At 36.9% G+C, this 19,127-nt stretch overlaps 3 protein-coding genes across 3 annotated transcripts; 2 read left to right on the plus strand and 1 right to left on the minus strand.

Annotated features, from left to right (window-relative positions):
- Positions 1–48: 48 nt before the first annotated feature.
- On the plus strand, positions 49–2,289 carry LOC147868817 (uncharacterized). Its single transcript, XM_087323711.1, has 4 exons — positions 49–277; positions 1,338–1,399; positions 1,713–1,817; positions 1,902–2,289. Exons 1-4 carry the CDS (start codon positions 106–108, stop codon positions 2,076–2,078), a joined length of 516 nt encoding a protein of 171 aa, XP_087179837.1. The 5' UTR covers positions 49–105; the 3' UTR covers positions 2,079–2,289.
- A 651-nt stretch (positions 2,290–2,940) lies between these two features.
- LOC147868818 (pentatricopeptide repeat-containing protein At1g15510, chloroplastic-like) lies at positions 2,941–6,190 on the minus strand. Its single transcript, XM_087323777.1, has one exon. It carries the CDS (start codon positions 6,039–6,041, stop codon positions 4,173–4,175), a length of 1,869 nt encoding a protein of 622 aa, XP_087179903.1. The 5' UTR covers positions 6,042–6,190; the 3' UTR covers positions 2,941–4,172.
- A 2,824-nt stretch (positions 6,191–9,014) lies between these two features.
- Positions 9,015–11,275, plus strand: LOC147868819 (uncharacterized). The gene is made up of 2 exons (XM_087323843.1): positions 9,015–9,221; positions 10,246–11,275. Exon 2 carries the CDS (start codon positions 10,260–10,262, stop codon positions 10,689–10,691), a length of 432 nt encoding a protein of 143 aa, XP_087179969.1. The 5' UTR covers positions 9,015–9,221; positions 10,246–10,259; the 3' UTR covers positions 10,692–11,275.
- Positions 11,276–19,127: the final 7,852 nt, after the last annotated feature.

Genomic DNA, 19,127 nt, shown 5'->3' on the forward strand with positions numbered 1-19,127 from the left:
TACATTATATACATTCAGTTATACATACATACATATATCATATATGTATACAGTATATATATATATATATATACGCATCGCTCAGATTGCCTGAAGCTCGCTTCCATGGCTGCCATGGCGGGCCTTCTTCAGCTCCGTCCTGCGTCTCTCCATCATCCCAGACCACGTTTGCAGCCTTTGTTGCGGCGCCCGCTCCCTCTCCCTCGCCCTGCCCCTTCTCTTCCTCTTACTTCCTCCACGCTTCGAATCGTTGCTCTGAAGCCGGATATATATAAAGGCAAGAATCATTTACCTTTTCTTTCTCATTTCTCCCATCCTCAAAGAGTGATGAGGCTCTTTCAGCGACTGCACAAGATTTACTGCCATTCACTTTCGCCCTCATCAAACCAGAGTGCTACTCCTCTGGCACCTACTTAGTTGTAACACTTTGTTTTATTTCTGCTTCTTTTACATTGAGAGATAACCACTTATGTCATAGATTGAATCTCTTCCTGAATTATCATTTTTTTTAATGGGTTTTCCTAGGAAATCCGCACATATCATGGCATAGTTTAAATGCCCAACCTCTTCTGGAATTTGTGACAGATGTATTTTGTTTGACAGCAAAAAATCTACACTCAGGGTGCACATCAATGATGTCTATCACACGTTGATTGATAATAGAGCATGGCGGTAAGGGTATCTCTTACATGGCACACTATCTTGTGTAAAATAGTGGGTTATGTTGGATAGAGGATGGGAATCTCGTCTTCCATTCCTTGCAAACGTGATTCTTTGGTGGGAAGGTCGCCTTTGGTAGCGTCATTAAAATGATGGAACATGCTTTTTTTGTACAGTGATTGAAGATTGCAGCCACAAATTTTGTACATGCACAGTTGCCAAAGCCATTTGAATAGTTCTGTCATAAACGGGGTAGTTTGTCACCTTTTCAGTGGATTTTCACTCAGGTGGCTAGAGTGTTATCCTCCCATGGTATAGACATTGGTATAGATAGTGTTCGACTACCATGGATATTGGGGTCTACGGTACAATTGAAGTATAAGAAATGAACTCTTGGTTATGATCTCAATAGAGAACCATAACAGGTACTTAGGCTGAAAGGAAAATTGATTTGTCAGTTCTTACAACCAAACTTTCTGGACACCTTATACTCAGAGAAGTTGCCTTAATTTCAGCTAGTCTTACAGCACTTTTGAGGGCTTGCCTTGCTATAAGATCCCCTCTATTGTGGGGACAATAAGGGTTTTTTATATCCACATATCGTGTTTCATATCAACACTATTTTTTTAGAGAGAGAGAGAGAGAGAGAGAGAGAGAGAGAGTTTTCAATTTAGCAGCAATGGGGATGGCTGTGCGGACTACAAAGGATATCTTAGATGCTGGAACAAAACTAGTTCCTGTAAGATCCTGATTGCTTGGGGCTTTCCCATTTTACAGTATCAATAATATATTATCATGTGAAGTAGTTACAACAGATAGAAAGCACATTGAGACTAAATTTATATGGATGATGGAAGCTCTATGCTCCTTATGGTTATAAAAGAATTATCAAATATCCAAGTTGTTCGGGGAAGCTTCATTGCTGCTGTGTTTGCATGCTACTAATAAACTTATGCTCATGTACTGTTGAATTGCAGCTCAATATAATGCATATAAGCATGGAAATTAGAAGCAGAAATGATTGCTAATTGGATTTGTTCACAACTTTCCAGGACTATATTCCAAGACCTTTGGCCCAGGCAGGAGTAGCTGTTTTAGGGGTTTTGGCTTTCTCATATGTAGTGCAGTCATTATTTTCACTAGCTCTTTTTATCTTGGTGGGTTGGATAAATCTCTTGCTTAAAATTTTGATGACAAGACAAAGGTTTCAATTGGCAAATTAAGCATTTGCTATATGACAGGGCATTGGAGGTGTAGGCTATTACATCCTCTTTTACCTCAATAAAGATAACGATGAGGGTGGAAGCGGAGACGGAGGTGGAGGTGGAGGTGAAGGCAGCAGTGGAAATCTTTCAGACAGCAGTAACACAGATCTAACACTAGAGGAAGCAAGGAGAATCATGGAAAAATATAAGTGATAAATGACATCATTGTGAATGTTTGCTAGGAAAGAGGTCAGAATTGTTTATGTCAGGATGATTGTTAGAATGCCTTGTTCTCTCATGTGCACTTTGCTTATATATTTATTCTATATATATTTTTGGATGATACCAATATGTAATTGAGCATTGTATAGATCCTCTCACAATATGGGGATATTGAGAATGAGAATTCATGTCAAGTTTCCAACAGATTTTGTCATGTTTGTACATGATATTCAGCCTGTATGCAAACCACAATTGTTTTGTCTAGATATATGATGTTGAGGGCTGTAGACTCTAGAGAGACACAAAGTTCCTGTATTACAGTATTCGAAGTTGGAAAGATTTTTTTTTTGGGTGTGTTCAATCATCACATCTATGATGATTTCTTAAGTTTTAAGGCAAAAAAGAACCATAACTGTGTGCCAAAAAGTATAATTGTGTTATGTGACTGAAAGACTCCAGCACAGCCTAAAATCATTTCTACTACCTTTCCTGAATTGCATGGAAAGGGTTGTTATTTATGTAAAATCAGAAACCATGTTCAAAGCAGAGTGTAGATTCTGGCATGGCTCTTAATGAACGAACATTGCATATGGACCATTATAATTCTGACTATCGAAGCCTGCACCACCAGAAAGAGACTAACTTCCATTGTGGTGTCTATCTGGTGTACAATACAACATATGCAGATCAATCACATCATTTTTTGAGAAACAAGTCGGCCATATTCCTTATTATGATCATGGTTCTCTATGAATGTGTGTCTTGACACCCTTCATCATGATGTAAGTGATTCACAAAGTACAAATGTGGATGTACAAAAGAGATTGCACATTTATCAGCATACATGTGATAATTTGTAACCTAATAAACAAATGTATTATGCTATCATAGATAAGAAGGGTGCAGATGAATTACAAATATGCATACTGTAACTTTTTGACAAACCAATTTGTTTTCATGTTTTCTTAACTAGTGGCAAATTATTATTTTGTTACCCTCGAGATTTGCAAGTGAGGATTCCTGCAACAAAGAAAAGAGAATGGACAGACATGTCCATATTCATTTCTGTCAAATGCTTCATAAGTTAATCAGGACTTCCAAATGTCTTCAATGAGCTTTCGTTAAGTATGACATGTAATCAGGATTTACCCTTGATAAACGCTGGCGTTGCAATCATTTCAAGCTCCTTTGTATCACATGTAATCTCTCTCTACAAGAACTAGACATGATGATTCATTCTTGTTTACAATACGAGTATATTTCTGAAAAGCTAGCATTGCTTGGAATGTATGAAATATTCGACAACAATTGATTACTTAAGATTGCGCCTTTGTATCACATGTAATCTCTCTCTACAAGAACTAGACATAATGGATGATTCATTCTTGTTTACAATACGAGTATATTTCTGAAAAGCTAGCATAGTTTGGAATGTATGAAATATTCGGCAACAATTGATTACTTGCTCAGCCCTTCGTAGGAGGGCAATGGTTATTTAAGTCCATGTTGAATCATCTTTTCCTCAAATGCAAGGAAAATTGCTATAAAAATCTTAAACCCTGACTCGTTAAACGTGAGGAAGACAAACTCAGGCCCAGCAATGCCTATTATTATTCATCATCAGATTGATCGAATCTTCTCTACTTTGTGCCACACTCAAATTTTCTTGCCTCACAAAAAAAAAATCCTCTTCCTTATGTCATTCTGCTCTATTTTTTTACAACCTACCCATCCTAAAATCGGATCACCAGTTAGAGTTGAGGATGTAGGGTATGCAAGTAATGTGGTTTTCTGGTGAGTTAAATCAGAAGACCCTGCTCATTACCTTCTTTCTCTTGAACTCTTACATTTCTACAGTGGTGATGTCATCGTGCTTACAAGGTGCAACGTCTTTCTCATCCATATCCACTGCATGTTAAAAGGTTTCTCATCCAAGATCCATATCATGTTAGATTAGAGCATTGTAAGTCTAAGAATGTCAAATATGCCTTCAATCACCAATAAGAGCAGAGTAACGTGTTTTGCGTAAAAAGCCACTCTTTAACTTCTTTCTCTTGAGCAGTTTACATTTCTAGGCCAGTGGCATCATCCTGCTTGTAGGTCACTCTTATCAGCATCAGCATAAATATTATACATACAAACATATGCTGCAGTGTCTTTCTCATCCATGTCCATTACATGTCGAAATGCTTCTTCTCCAAGCTCCATATCCCCCCACTTCCAACAAGCACCATGCAAAGTATTCCATATAACAATAGTTGGTTGGATCGGCAACACGTTTACAATCCACATGGCATTATCCAATTGACCAGCACGAGCAAGAAGATCAACCAAACAAGTGTACAGCTCAAGCGTAGGAATCACTCTGTAGTCTCTAGTCATGGACAAGAAATATGCTTGCCCTTCGGTCAGTAGACCTGCATGTATACAAGCATTTATCATGCTTCCAAATGTGACCATGTTGGGAATTTCTCGTTCATTAGCCATTTGATCGAAGATCAAGTTAAACACATTTTCACTCTCCCCTTTCTGTGCATATCCTGCTATAAGTGCATTCCAAGAGACGAGGTCCCTAGTCGGAAGATTATTAAAGACTTCCTGAGCTTTGTCAAGCAAGCCACATTTAGCATACATATCAATGAGTGCATTTCCAAATATAATATCCGTCTCAAGAAACCCTTTATGGATGGTCTCTCGATGTATTTCTTGACCTTTCTCTATGGCCCCCAAGGTCCCACATATTTTGAAGCAACAAGAATATGTGATTGCATCTGGAGTGATGCCCTCCGATACCATCTTCTCCACACAATTGAAGGTTTCCTCACTTAGTCCTTGCTTCACATATCCTCCAATGAGGCCATTCCACGTAATTGTATCTCTCTTTGGGAGTGTATTAAGAAGCTCATGGGCCTTACTGAGCATGCCACATTTTACGTACATGTCAATCAATGCATTCCCAACAATGGGATTCGTTTCCAACGACCAGATTTTGATGATCTCATGCAAATCATGCCCTTTATCTATGTCTTGAACGATTCCACATGCTTTCACACCATAAACAAGTGCGATGGCATCTGGGGAAACCCCATCGAGACACATTTGTTGGAAATAGTTGAGCGCCTCTTCCCCATGCCCATGTTTAGCACATCCAGAAATGAGTGAAGTCCATGATACAACATCTCGTATTGGAAGCTTTTGGAACACCTCGTGCGCTTTTGTGAGTAATCCCAAACTACCATACATATCGATCAACGTATTAGCAACGATAAGATCAGTTTCCAGCCCTTCTTTGGAAACCTCTGCATGTATTTTTTGCCCCTCCTCAGAAGCCCCAATGTTACCACAAGCTTTCAAGATGCATACAAAAGTTACAATTGTCGGGGAAATACCTTCGCAGCGCATGTGCCTGTAGAGTTCAAGGGATTTCTCACCTTGCCCTACCCTCGAGAAGCCTGATATGAGAGCATTCCACGAAACTACGTCTCGAACAAGGAGTTCTTCGAACACTTCCTCAGCTTTATCAACCATATCAAATCTTACATACATATCTACCAACGCGCTTCCAACAAAAAGATCTTTTTGCAGACCCAACTTGCATATATCTTCATGTAAAGACCATGCTTTTTCCACATCTTTGAGTTTAATACAAGCCTTTATTAAGGACACAAAAGTATGCCCACTAGGCTGAACAGAGTCCTCTTGCATTTTGTGATAAAGCAAGAAAGCACGGCTTAGCTTGCCACATTTGATGTGACCAGAGATTAATGATGTCCATGAGAATTCATTGCGATAAGGTAGGGACCGAAACGCTTCTTCGGCTTCGGCGAGTTTCCCGACATGAACTAACAAGCAGACAAGCTGATTACCCAGTGATCTGTGAGCTTCCATGATCCCTTCGTCTCTCATGTAGGCATATAACCGGGAAACATACGACGGGTTCTTCTTTTTTATCATTCTGCATTGCCGGAGGATGTCAGCGATGCGATCGAAAACAGAGGAGCAAGGATGATTGGAGCTAGCCCTTGATTTCTCAAGGAATGCAATGGATTCTTGGAGGGAATCATGACAGGTGTTAAGGCTGGGGGTGGGGGGGCTGTCCCCTGGCTCGATGCTGCTGCTTCTTCTGCTGCTGCGAAAGGTCTGTATGGGTTTACGAGGCAGAGCCACAGACATGGATGGTCCAGGTCCCTCTCTCACGGCTGAAGAACAAAATTCTCAAAGAACCCAACCCACACACACAACACACAAAGGTGGAAAGCCTGAAGGAAGGAAGGAAGGTAACAAGTTACAACAAAAACATCACAAAACTGTTGAGATTGAGATTGGCTATGGAGTCCTATGTTGGAAATCCCCCCCCCCATGTATGCATGCATGTATGTATGTATGTATGTATGTATGTATCTCCCTGAGTGATCGATCCGCAATTCCCAAGTCTCGAGCAATAATATATAGGCTTCTTGTCGATACCCTACCACTTTTACCCTTAACGTATCAAATAGCCTCAATAAGAACCCTAGTGTGCCTACAGCAGGCTACAATCCCCTCCCTCTCACCGAATAAAAGCTCACCCATGCTACTGCCATGGCCTCCTTCTAACACGTCGCAACCACCCATGCTACTGCCATGGCCTCCTTCTAACACGTCGCAACCACCCATGCACTTCACTTTTATAAACTAACTAGCTTGACCTTTTGCGTGTGTGATGTATATAAACTAGTTTGCATTCGGCATCCCCCTCCCCCCCCCCCCCAATAGATGGAATCGACTCTGCGAAGTCTGGAATGGTCAAACCAATCAGCTGCATGTAGAGAACTTCTAGGTTACAATTTGAATGTAATTAGGATTTCCATTAAGTGAAGAGTATTGTTCTCCATGTGTGAAAGTCTTTTGTAGTAAACCACGTTTTTTTTAGAGCAATTTGTTTGATCTCAAACTAAATAGATCGAGAAACATTTTGTGATTCTTGCAACTAAAAGGAATAACTTCTTAGGTCATATCATTGTAGATTTGATATCATACATAAAGAACTAGGGCAATGAATTCATGCAAATTTTAGCTAGGTTTTATTACTATAAGACTGTTTGATGTCTAATGCTTTGCTAGTATAGTGTGTATTCTAGGCAACCTTTATTCTTGTGCAAACTTTGGTATGAGAACTTCGAAGCCTAAAATTTGGGAGGTATCATTGGTGCTACCTTATGGAAAGTCTAACTTTCATATGTATAAACAAGGGTAAACGATTGTGCCTTGCAACGTTGACTATGGCTAGCTCAATCCACGACAAATGGCTTTGATGTTTGCGATCATATGATTAACTATTCATAATTTAAGTTTAAGATGGTATTGCACACCGACATATTTCTATTAAAATAATAGTTGCATGTTGCATTCGTCGTAATTTTGTTATGATATCATATTGCAAATAGAGAGTTTGTTCCTGCAACAATTGTTTCACAAACATTGAGACTACATTTTTCTTTCTACAAGGCAAGGACGTTTAAAAGACAACGCGAATGACATACGTACAAACTTGAAGATAATCCATAACCGCCTCATGTACATACAATATGAAAAATAGATTTTATTGCAAAAATAACTTCAGTACGAATGCACAAGGCATCTCTCCTTAATGTGAGATATATTAACATTTCTACGAGGCTAATATGAAGAACCAACACAAATAATTGATAATATGAGGTTTTAAGAGTGTAAACAATAAAAATTGTAGAACTTTTTCATAACTCTTGGTGTTTAACATTATGTTAACTTATGGTCTTAAGTGATATATAGGAAAACCAAAAAACTAGCTAGAAAGAATCCGATAAGGATGAGACAAAACTACGAGCAACATTATTTAGAGAGAGGTGAGAGGATCTCGAAAGATGTTCACGAAATTGGTGTGAAGGAATCAAAACAAGCATACAACACACACAACTATTTTTCAATCCATCAAAGCTTGAAACTCAAGGGACACACACTATATCATTATATATGTGTGTATTTTAAAATATCTTCATTGTAAAAAGGTTTGAGGGTAAAAGTAGAAGAACTTGCATGATACGTGTGTGCGTCGTTGAATTAATTATTCCCCAACATTGAGAAATCTAATGCTATCTATACAAGCGCGGTAGGTGCTTATCCCTTAGGCATGCATCCATATTTTGCTCTGAATATACAAGGAGCCCTGCGTTGGATGGTGGATATGTGGTTATGGAACATCTGTGGATGAGTTCGAGATGTTTTTAGGTGATTTACGCACAAATAAGGTGTGGGCTCATAGAAACCAAAGTACTCTCAATGCACAAAATATATGTAAGCGCAAACGTTAGCTCTCACGTGACAAGTGAAACGAGGCCATGAGTCCCAAGCGATAGAAAGCAACAATCCCAAAGACCGAGGAGCTTATTAAACAATCCTCCCTGCCGCCCTTACATATACCTACCTATGTCTATCTATATATGTACGTATATATTGATTTGTCTATCTATATTCCCACGAACAAGAGAGGTCATATTAAATTATCGACGAACAATGGAAAGATGGGAAGGAATGGCATAAAATGCTATATGACCAGGGTCTATAAATGTGGTTTCTAGAAAGAGGGAGCATATATGTATATCCATCTACATATATACATACACACAAATACATACATGCATGCATGTGCACACATACATGCATACATACATGCATAGATGCATACATGCATACATACATACATACATACACGCATACATACATGCATACATACACATACATACATACATACATACATACATACATACATACATACATACATACATACATACATACATACATACATACACACACACATACATACATACATGTGTATTTTCCATATCTTCCTTCATATCTTTATTTCCTTGCCATTTTATTTTATTTTATTTATGTCCTGAACCTTCCTCTCTCTCTCTCTCTCTCTCTCTCATTTTCTTCTTCACCATTTGTTTAGTTTTTGGCCATGGCTGTTACTCGTCTTCTTCTGCCTCTGTTTCTGTTTCTGTTTCTCCTTGCAAAATGACGAGCGCTGTTAACCCTGACTCTTCATTTCTTTCTTCCATCCTCTGATTGAGAAATATCCCCAACCTTCCACACACCATCCCTGCTCCATTGGTGAGTTCTTTTTCTCTATCTTAGACGGAAACTTCGTTCTTCTTACCTTTCTTCTTCTTCTTCTCCTGTCACATTTCTGCATATTTCTTATCCCCTTTCCCTGCATCTTTCATATTTATTCGTTTTTTTAAGTAGATTTCATTTTCTGCCATCAGGATTTTCATATATTCCTTGTCTGACTTCATTTCGACTGCAAATAATATTTCTTGTAAGATCTTCTTTCCATAATCGTGGTCTCTCTGCATCTTGAAGTCTTTTTTTTGTTTAGATGGACATTCGTTGCCTTGCACAATCCTAAAGTATGTGAAGATTTAAGCTTAATTCATGATTTCCGTGACTTGTTGTATGATTCAGATATTGTTTATCATGCACCACTCTTAACTATGTGAAGTTTAAGTTAAAGTTCAGAATCATGACCGTAGGCCATTGTATGATCTAGAAATTTGGTATCTTTTCCTTGAATATTTCAAAGTAAATCCATGATTAATATGTAAGTAATTGTATTCTCCATCCATAATTTTTTTCCTTGCAAATTCGTAGTTTATCTGGGGCGGATGCCTCCCCCACCTGCTACAACCATTTGCACACCTAGATACTACAATGAATGCTTCAAGTCATTTTATGGTTGGGAAATTGATGCGATTCTATGATTCATGGATTGAAAAATGGAAAAGCTGTAATGCTGAAAACTCTAATGTGTTGCTCATTTGGTTGATCTCCCCAATGAATGAGATGTGCTTCATTCGATGTATTTTCTAGTTAGGATTTTATTGATGTGATTGTATGTGTCATCTCATAGATAACATAGGAATTATATGCCTTGGGCCTCCTACAAACTTAAACTCAACTCTTAACCCGGTCCTGAAATTCAAACAGTTTTCTCCTTTCAGTGAACTTAATGTGATCCTATGTGTCATCTTTAATTGTATGATCCAGACATTGATGTGATTTTGTGTGTCATTTGATTGAAAAAGTTGGAGAAAGATCTGACCTTGTTCCACTTGCAAATAATTTCTTAATGTAGTGGCAGAAGCTCAAATGTCGAGCTCCTTTAAATTGATCTGCTTGCTTCACTCCTGTATTGATGTGGTCTCTGGGTCTCTCATAATGTTCTTCCTCAGCGAGATGGCCACGGTTGGTGTAGGAAAAGAAACAGCAAGTAAACTGTTAGGGTCCACTCCACATGATCAACTACTAATCAAAACATCTGAAGCACTTGTTGGCGTCTGCTATGTTTTTATTGGAATCATGCTCTTCATGGTTGCCTTTGTTAAAGACAAAGAGTTTCAGAGCTTTTTTGCCAAAGGTTGTGTGCTCATGCATATGCTAATGGCTGCTTGGAGACTCTTCTTTGAGAGAAGGATCGAAGATGTGGCTTGGGATTGGCCTCGGCAGATAATTGGTGACTTCTTCTTAGCTATGTCTTGGGTGCTCTTTCTAGTGAAAAATTGGAGAGAGAAGTATGACTGAAAAGATTTCAAGGTTGATCATTGGTTTCGATTACTAATTTATCAGGTAAATGTCTCAGCGGAGTATGACTGAAGGGATTAGAGATTGGTTTTCTCATTAACATTATGAGGTAGATTCTTGTAAAAAAATCACAGTATGATTTAAAGAATCACAGATTGGTCTACATATTAACCTTATAAATTATGAGGTAGACATTTCATTAAAAATCGGCAAAAGAGAGAGAGAGAGAGAGAAGCAATGATCAAAAGGATTGCAGATTGGCTTGCATAGTCATCATGTTGGTTAGATATTTCATCTTTTGATTGAACCGAGAGGTTTTAGTTTTTTGGGATGAGTCTTCATCAATCGAGGAAGAGGAATCAGGGTTGAAGCAAAGTTGATTGTCAAAATATCTGTGTAATCCGTAATTTCAGTAATGGAGTTGCCATCCAGGTTGTTTGTATATCACTGTCACTTCATGTTGTAACTTGTAAGGAAACTTTGGAAAACTCAGTGTACAAAGATTTTTCATTTGATGGTGTGTACTAGGCAAATGAAATTACGAACACTACATTATTTGGGAGTACATGGAGTTTCACATCCAATTTTGTGTTTTCAACTGCAAGTAATAGCATTTCTTGTTTCTTGTTATTTTTTGGATGCAATTTGCACTGTGGCTGGCCATTTCAATGTTTGGTGTGGAAATATCTTTGTTTGATGGCACAATCATGCGTACATTTGTCTCGTGTATATACAGTTCCCATTTTCAAAATTGCTATGCCTCCATGTAGCTGCATGACCGAGCAAGTACTATGATGGTGATGTCTAAGCTTTAATTTATGTTAAAGTTATTTTGAGGTCTGTCCTTTTGGTAGAGGCTTATCAAATAGATGAACTTAGTTGTGGTGTAGTTCATGGAACTCTTGCTCAGCTCAGTCTTAGTCTCTTTTCAGATAGTGAAATCTGAAACCATGTTGAAAACCTCCACAAAAGGCAGTTAATGAATTATGCTTTGGAAATTGATGTCAAGTCTACTTTGAAGAATTGTGTTCTTACTTCTATTAAAAGTCAACATTTACTTATTGAGTCACTGATTAATTGTGTGTGTAAACAAGCTGAATGGGAAACAGTTGCTCTCTATACATTTGTTCAATTCATCTGAGCATAGTTGTAATGCATTTGCCTTTTACGAACATCAAGATTTCATCTCTGAAACTAGTGAATCATTGCTTTCCCTCATCTTCTAATTATTGCTTTTTTCTGTATAGAAAATTCTACATTCAATTTCAAAATGGTATATATTTGATATTCTGTTGGGTCCATAATTGTTGGGGCAAAAGGTATTGTATGAGTTGTGGAATCAACTCTATTGCACTGTGAGTTCTTTACTTAATCAGCATGAACAATTTATTAATCTACAATGAATCCAATTCCTTGCTAGAGTTTGGACTTAAAACCTTTCCTTACCATTTAAAAATTCAGCCCATTGCTTTTGTAATGGCAAAATAATCAAACAATTCCGTAAGTGAGTATTGAGTGGATTTTTTCGCAAAACAAGCAATCAAAAACCTTACAGTGAAGCTCAATTAAGAAATTTCCAAATTCATACCATGTTATGAACATCAAATGCAAGGAGGTATGTCAATATTTCACAATCCCTTGCTCATACAATCAAAAAGATAATGCTGAGCATTGCACCATCATTAAATCTCGAAGCATCAATCACAATGGGAGAATAAAATGAATTCAATAATGGTACTGTGTCAACTGTAAACTCTTACAAATCCTTACATCAATAGAATTTATATATTTTAGAAATGATTGAGCATTCTCAAGTTATTGATGGTCTAACACAATCATTTGTAGGTAAAAGGCATTCACATGGGATTATGTGTCTAGAAGTTATGGTAGAGCAGTCACATTTGTATAGAGAGCAAGGTCAGAGTAGAGTCCATGCAATACATAAAGTTGCATAGACATGCGGTATACTTGGACACTAGTAAGTTAGAGAAGGAAGGCTTCATGTATAGTATATTACAAATTGCTGTTATGCTTATTTCGAGGTTAATGATAATTGCAAATGATGTTATAAGGTTTGTCAACATGTAAGATTGGAGAGATTTCCAATTAGCTAGATTGAACACGCTAATAATGGGATGGGGGGTCCAAGATGCTTGATGGTAGTTACATAATACTATCATTTTTTCTCTCTATTTGTCCAAATTATATGGATCAAATTTGATGAGAATGGAGAAAACAATTTTTCCTTGTGGATATCTTTGGATACAACACTTTCTAGACTTACATAGAGATTGCAATCTATTGGTGGAATTATACAATTGTAGGAATATGTGTTTGGAATAGCAATGGGAGGACTTCGTTGATGCGAACATGAAACAATATGTATCACCCCCTCTATTTGGTCTACATTGAAATATCTCAAATGATTTAGAACAAGTTGTGTCAACATTGGACTACTCATTGGTTTACTAATATTGTTGATTTCATCTTCTTGAGAAGTGCTCTAAATATCTATGTTCTACTTGAATTTGAATATCAAGAAACCTCCTTTCAATCTTGGTCAGACAAAGATTTTAAAGTAACTCGAGTCTCAAGCATAAACGACAAGTGAGGCATTGGGGTCTCAAGGTATCAAAACACCAATAGGCAGAGACACCACTAAATGTACCATCACGCTAGTCTATGGTAGGTATATGCATGGGATAGGTGATCATAAGTGATGGGGCTAGAGGTTAACGTGTAGAGTATGGGATAAGCTTTGGGCAAGCCTTATGCTTTGTGCTATATGAACCATCTATGTGACCTAAGCCACATGTTAGTTGGTTATTAGTTTGGTGGGGTAGCTTGTGGCTAGAACCATGAGTTTGTAAACTAGAGTACGTAACGGCACAAGAGTGTCTAGGATTTGTATTCACCCAATTCTAGACAAGATTTAAGTTAGAAAAAATAGTGAGATTATGATATATATAATTCAATTAGACACCGAAAAATGTTGGATTAGTGAGTGGTTCGAGCTAGGCACAAAGATTTCCTGTTATAAGTTTTTGATATAATGGATTGTTTGCACTATTTTGGAGTTTTGACAAACTATTAATAAGAGGTTATATGAGATCAGAAGTACTAAAGCATTTTCCATCACTCGAGTGCCAATTCTCTTTGTCGCATTGGCTTTCCCTTTTCATTCTTTGTTGTTCTTGATATTGTCATGAATAAAACTTATCTCATAGCATTTTGGAGTGCTTGTCATCAAGAGCTTGTGTGGAAGTGGTTCCATCATTCATGTCGTTTTTTTTCTTGCCTTCCACATTTTTTAAACCTCTATCTCAATGTTAGAAGCCCAATAGGTTTCTTAGTTCATCTTTGTTAACAACTTCATTGACCCACCACATTCGTCTTCCATTGACTTCTTTTGGTTATATTGATATCATGGAGGAGGAATGGTATGTGGAAAGACACATTTTTACAATGGGTGACAGTTGACCAAATATGTGCAAAGACATGCACCCTAGTGATAATTGTGTTCTCATTATAAAGTATGTATTGAAGATACAAGCATTTAACTAACATAAAATATCCACATGCATATATTTTTGTCCTTAATTGGTACTATGATGGAGTAATTTTTTGTATTTATAGGTGATGAGACTGTTAAAGAACGATGTTGGTGAATGACACATTGATAAACATGAGTAATATCAAAGGCATATTATCAAATATTTCATCTTAGTTCAAAGAAAAAGTTCATGAGAATTATCATATTGATTTTTTTTAACCTAATGAAAGTCGTATAAGAAGCATCACTCATATATTATTAAGGATTTACAGATTTCCTGTTTTTTGTAGCTCCTTTTATAAGTCTGTGTCGACTCTTTTGTACCTTGTCAACTTGTGCAATCAGATTGGAATCATCATATCACAATATAGGATGATGTCACACTAATTGAATACTTCCTAGATACTCAAAGTATAGATAATAAAAAAGTGGAATAAGTGCCTACACATGGAGCACATCACATGGATAAGCACTATCCATTCGATAGATATTTCCTTGCGTGACAAGTTTAAGGAAATTATTTTTTTGTGTGTTTTTGGTGTGGCAACATTCAAATATTGTAAGAAAATGATGGCCATTTTGTTTATCTTCCTCCATTAAAATTGATACAAATTTTAGAATATAAAAAGTCAAATTGTCTATAGCTAAATAATAAATACAATCTGAGATAACATTAAGGATACATTATCTCATGAAGCCTTGTCTACTCCTAGATTGTATGAAGACTTTGTATGGGCCCAACACCAAGTTTAGAGCACTTGAATAATAAATTGACTCTATTATGCAGGTAGACACACCTCTACCCAAATTAGGATGGAGTCCATCAAGAATGGAATGAGTCTATGCAAGCGAGAGCATCTACTTAGAGTAAGATCAAATACCCAAAGAAGAAGTCTATTTATTTAAATTAAAGAAATTAACAAAACAACTAGTTGTGTATCATACCTAAAGGAATTAACTAGACCAAGAAGTGTGATTCTTGGGCTCTTTATCCAAATCATGCATCTTACTCATGGAGAATTATTAGCCATCCTTGAGTGTGGCACACCATAACTAATTATATTGATTCTTAATCTTGTATCCAATATCACAAGGAGTATTATTCAAACCACTCTAACTAGAAGTGTAAAGGTAGTATGATCAACATCAAATGGTGTAGGATCTATCTACCCTAGTGGCTAGGACCCTTGTTAAGAACATCATGGGTTTGTGTTATCAAGATTAAACTCTATTCTCCATATCATGTAGGTCACATTCACTCTTGTGATCACTTCATGGCAAGGTTTGGCGTTCAACCTCAAAACCTCTTTCGTCATAAGGTTGACTTGTTTCGTTAAGTGTTAATCAAACTTTTGAGTTCTAGATCCATGTGTCCAACCATATTGAAATTTTAGATTAATAGTAAGTAATTGCTATAGGAGGGCCACAATGACCTTGCCTTCGGATTGTTGTAAATTGATTGAAGTAACATTTCAATGAGTGCTAATACTCTAATGAGTACACAGATTCTGAAGAGTGTTCAAATTTACCAAATTAAGATTTTGAAGATTCTAAAATTTGGACAAAGCCTATCTAGGCTCCTGTTTGGTAGAGATTAACACTTAAATGACAAAGTGAATGTACATAATCCAATAAGTTCTCTCTTCGACCAACACATAATGATTCAAACTTGACTCCTACGATGCCTCAAGTCCAATAAAGCCTTTTGATCCTTACCTTTGACAAGTATTGGAAGTCTTCCATATTGCAGAAGTGTCTTTTCCTTACTTTAAAGAGCAATAACTTCAATGAATTTGTACAATTGGATTATATTGTGTAACATTTCAACGAGTGCTCATATTTGTTGAGGTGACATTTCAATGAGTATATAGAGACTCCAACAAGTACTTAGATTTGTTGAAGAAAGATATTGCCACATTTGAAAACTTCAATGAACCCTACCTAGACACATGTTTATATGAGACTACAACTTAAATGAGAGCTTTAGTCTATACAATTGTATGTAGTGTCGTTTAATTTACTTACCGAAAGCTACATTTTACTTGAGCATTCTTGTTGAGAGACAAGTTCAACATGGGCCAAATCGGTTGAAGAAGCCAAGAGCCCGATCGGCTAGGCCCGAATTGGCTTAATAAGCCGAAAGCCGAATCGGTTGGTAAACCGAATCGATTGGTCGTTGTCTATATTCCTATTTTAGTAGTAGGAATATTATAGGTTGTTAGTGTCAGGCTCATTCATTAGCATTAAAGTACTGATAGCTCATTGAGCACATTGTATGTATAGAGTGTTCATTATTTTGAATCTAAGTTTATTGTCTCCTCTCTTTGTGTCTCTGTGTCTCTCACCATTCTATGTGTTTACCTAACTGTCGAGTTTCCGAATAACCAACTGTGTACTCGCTGTCTCTCGCTTACGCTCCACACACATATTCTTTTACCAGACTCAAGCCTAAGCCGAACCGAGCTACAATCATCACCAATCTACAATATCCTATGTCTTGCAACACAATAACTAATGTGTTATGCTTCATGTTGTATTCAATGCTTGCATGCAAGGTTTGATTACTAATGTGTTATGCTTCATGCAAGATTTGATTACTACTGCTTGCAATCATGAATTCAAATGATCTTGGTGCCTTGAATTAAGACACACAACAAAGGTGATTTCTCCTAACATGAATACTATCTTTCAAGGATTCCGCATAGTGAATTACAAATTCATTCGATTTGGCATGGTTTACACATATGTTGCTTGCAACCATTATTTGCCATAAAAATTTTGCTTGTAACCCTTTACATTTGAAAGAATTGATCATTGACTGCTATTGGTAATATTGGTGTGTTGATTTCATCATTTGTCTTTGCTTCACATCTATATGTAGTATAGTAGGGTTTCTTCTGAGAGTCACGGTATGTGGCATGCTCAACATACAATGAAAAAATGTTAAGACTTTGAAATGCCATACTAACAATATCCTCTTATTTATCGATGGCATACATTTTTGCATTAGCTAAAAAAATGAATATTTTTATTCTCATCTATATAACACAATGTCCTTTCTATAGCAAGTATATATAGTTTTTAAGGCAATGATTATATGCATGTGATGTGGCCAAATGCTTCCTTTGTCATCAAACCAAGATGTTGTTTATGTTGAAATCTTTGTGTGGCCTATTATTCAGAAATTTCAGAATTGATGTTGATTCTCGAGGCTTTTGTTGCTCACAAATAAGAAATTTCAGAATTGTGCTTGCATATATATAGTTTTAAAGACACTGATTATATGCATGTGACGTGGCCAAATGTTTCCTTTGTTGTCAAACCAATATGTCGTTTATGTTGTTGAAAGCTTTGTCGTTTATGTTGTTGTATGTAACAGAACCATGGATTGAGTTTGAGGATTAGTAATTAATTTCAATTGTTTTTTAGGATTAGTAACAGAACCATGGATTGAGTTTGACGAATTGCTTGTGGGCGATCAATACACATCTATAAATACATTCATGTTGATAGTATATATGAGAGAGAAGGGAATAGAAAATATTTTCCATCATCCACCAGAAGGTGTATTTTAACGTATGGCCCATGCCAGGCCCATATGAACATATCATCTTGTACTCATTCCCAGAAAGGGGATTATACTATCCTCAATGATCACATACTTCATAAAATGACCTATAAGCCCCAATGAATATTCAAGTCCCTATAGAACCACCTTGAGATGAGTGTGAGGAAACGTACCACCATCTACCCTTTTGTTGGTGAGACAGGTGAGAGTGAGTGTCAACCACTCTCAAGCTACTAAGTCGTAGGCTAACTACTAAAGCAAATCACTTACACAAAATTAATTAAATCCTTAACTCATGTAATAATTTACCAGAATTTGAGCACTCAATAGAAGAGAGACAAGGAGAGAAATCACCAACACAACTTCTCTTCCACTTATTGCAATTATTAGGCAATAAGTGGAAGTGTTAACCCATGTGTTAATGATTACAGTTATTAGGCAATACTTGTTTCTTTGTTCCTGACCAATGTCCTTAACCCATGTAATAATTTACTAGAACCTGAGCACTCAATAGAAGAGAAACAAGAGGAGAAGTCACCAACACAACTTATCTTCCACTAGTCTGCGTGTAAGATAATTGCAAGTGTTAATGATTACAATTATTAGGTTATACTTGTTTCTTTGTTCCTAACCAATGTCCAAGTGTTCGAGAATCATTCATGAAAGAGACTATGTCATCTTTAATTGCCTTGAAAAAAGCCAGAGATTGACATAAATTTATTCTTCATTATGCCTTCACATGTAGGAGTACATATGGTCACCCAAACATAACCCAAACTGAAAACGTAGAAAAATAGGGGCAAGGGAAACAAACCAAGGCAAGGCATAAATGTAAACAACAAAAGTAAAGATCCAACAAATCTTGAATAAGCAAACGTCAATACTCTAGGGATATATGAGAGGAACAACCTTATGATAACAAGGATCATGGATTAGCAACTTACGTAGCACTATACCTTTTTTTGAAGATTGAGCTTGGTATTAACTAAAAGAGGCCTAAAGGCTACATGAAAACACAACCACCATACCCACATCAACCAACGTGTTGAATAAAAAATCCCTCATGCAACTACTTTAGAAATTGCATTTACACATCTAAAATTGGAATCCTTCGAAAAAGCCACTTTGGCGGAGCATATCTCCACTTTATTCTCTCCCCAAAAGAGGTAAAGATCTCTCTCTTTGCCTACATTTCTCTAAAATGTTATTGCTTACTAAACACAACATCAAGATCACCGGTTATTGTTTCATATTGACCTCTTAGAGTATGCAAAAGCATCAACCATATCTCCTTGACTAACTCAACCGCATTTTG

The sequence above is a fragment of the Azolla caroliniana genome, unplaced genomic scaffold (assembly GCF_043228905.1).
Source record: "Azolla caroliniana isolate FFs.n. ecotype wild unplaced genomic scaffold, voAzoCaro1.0.p SCAF_1, whole genome shotgun sequence".
Taxonomy (NCBI): domain Eukaryota; kingdom Viridiplantae; phylum Streptophyta; class Polypodiopsida; order Salviniales; family Salviniaceae; genus Azolla; species Azolla caroliniana.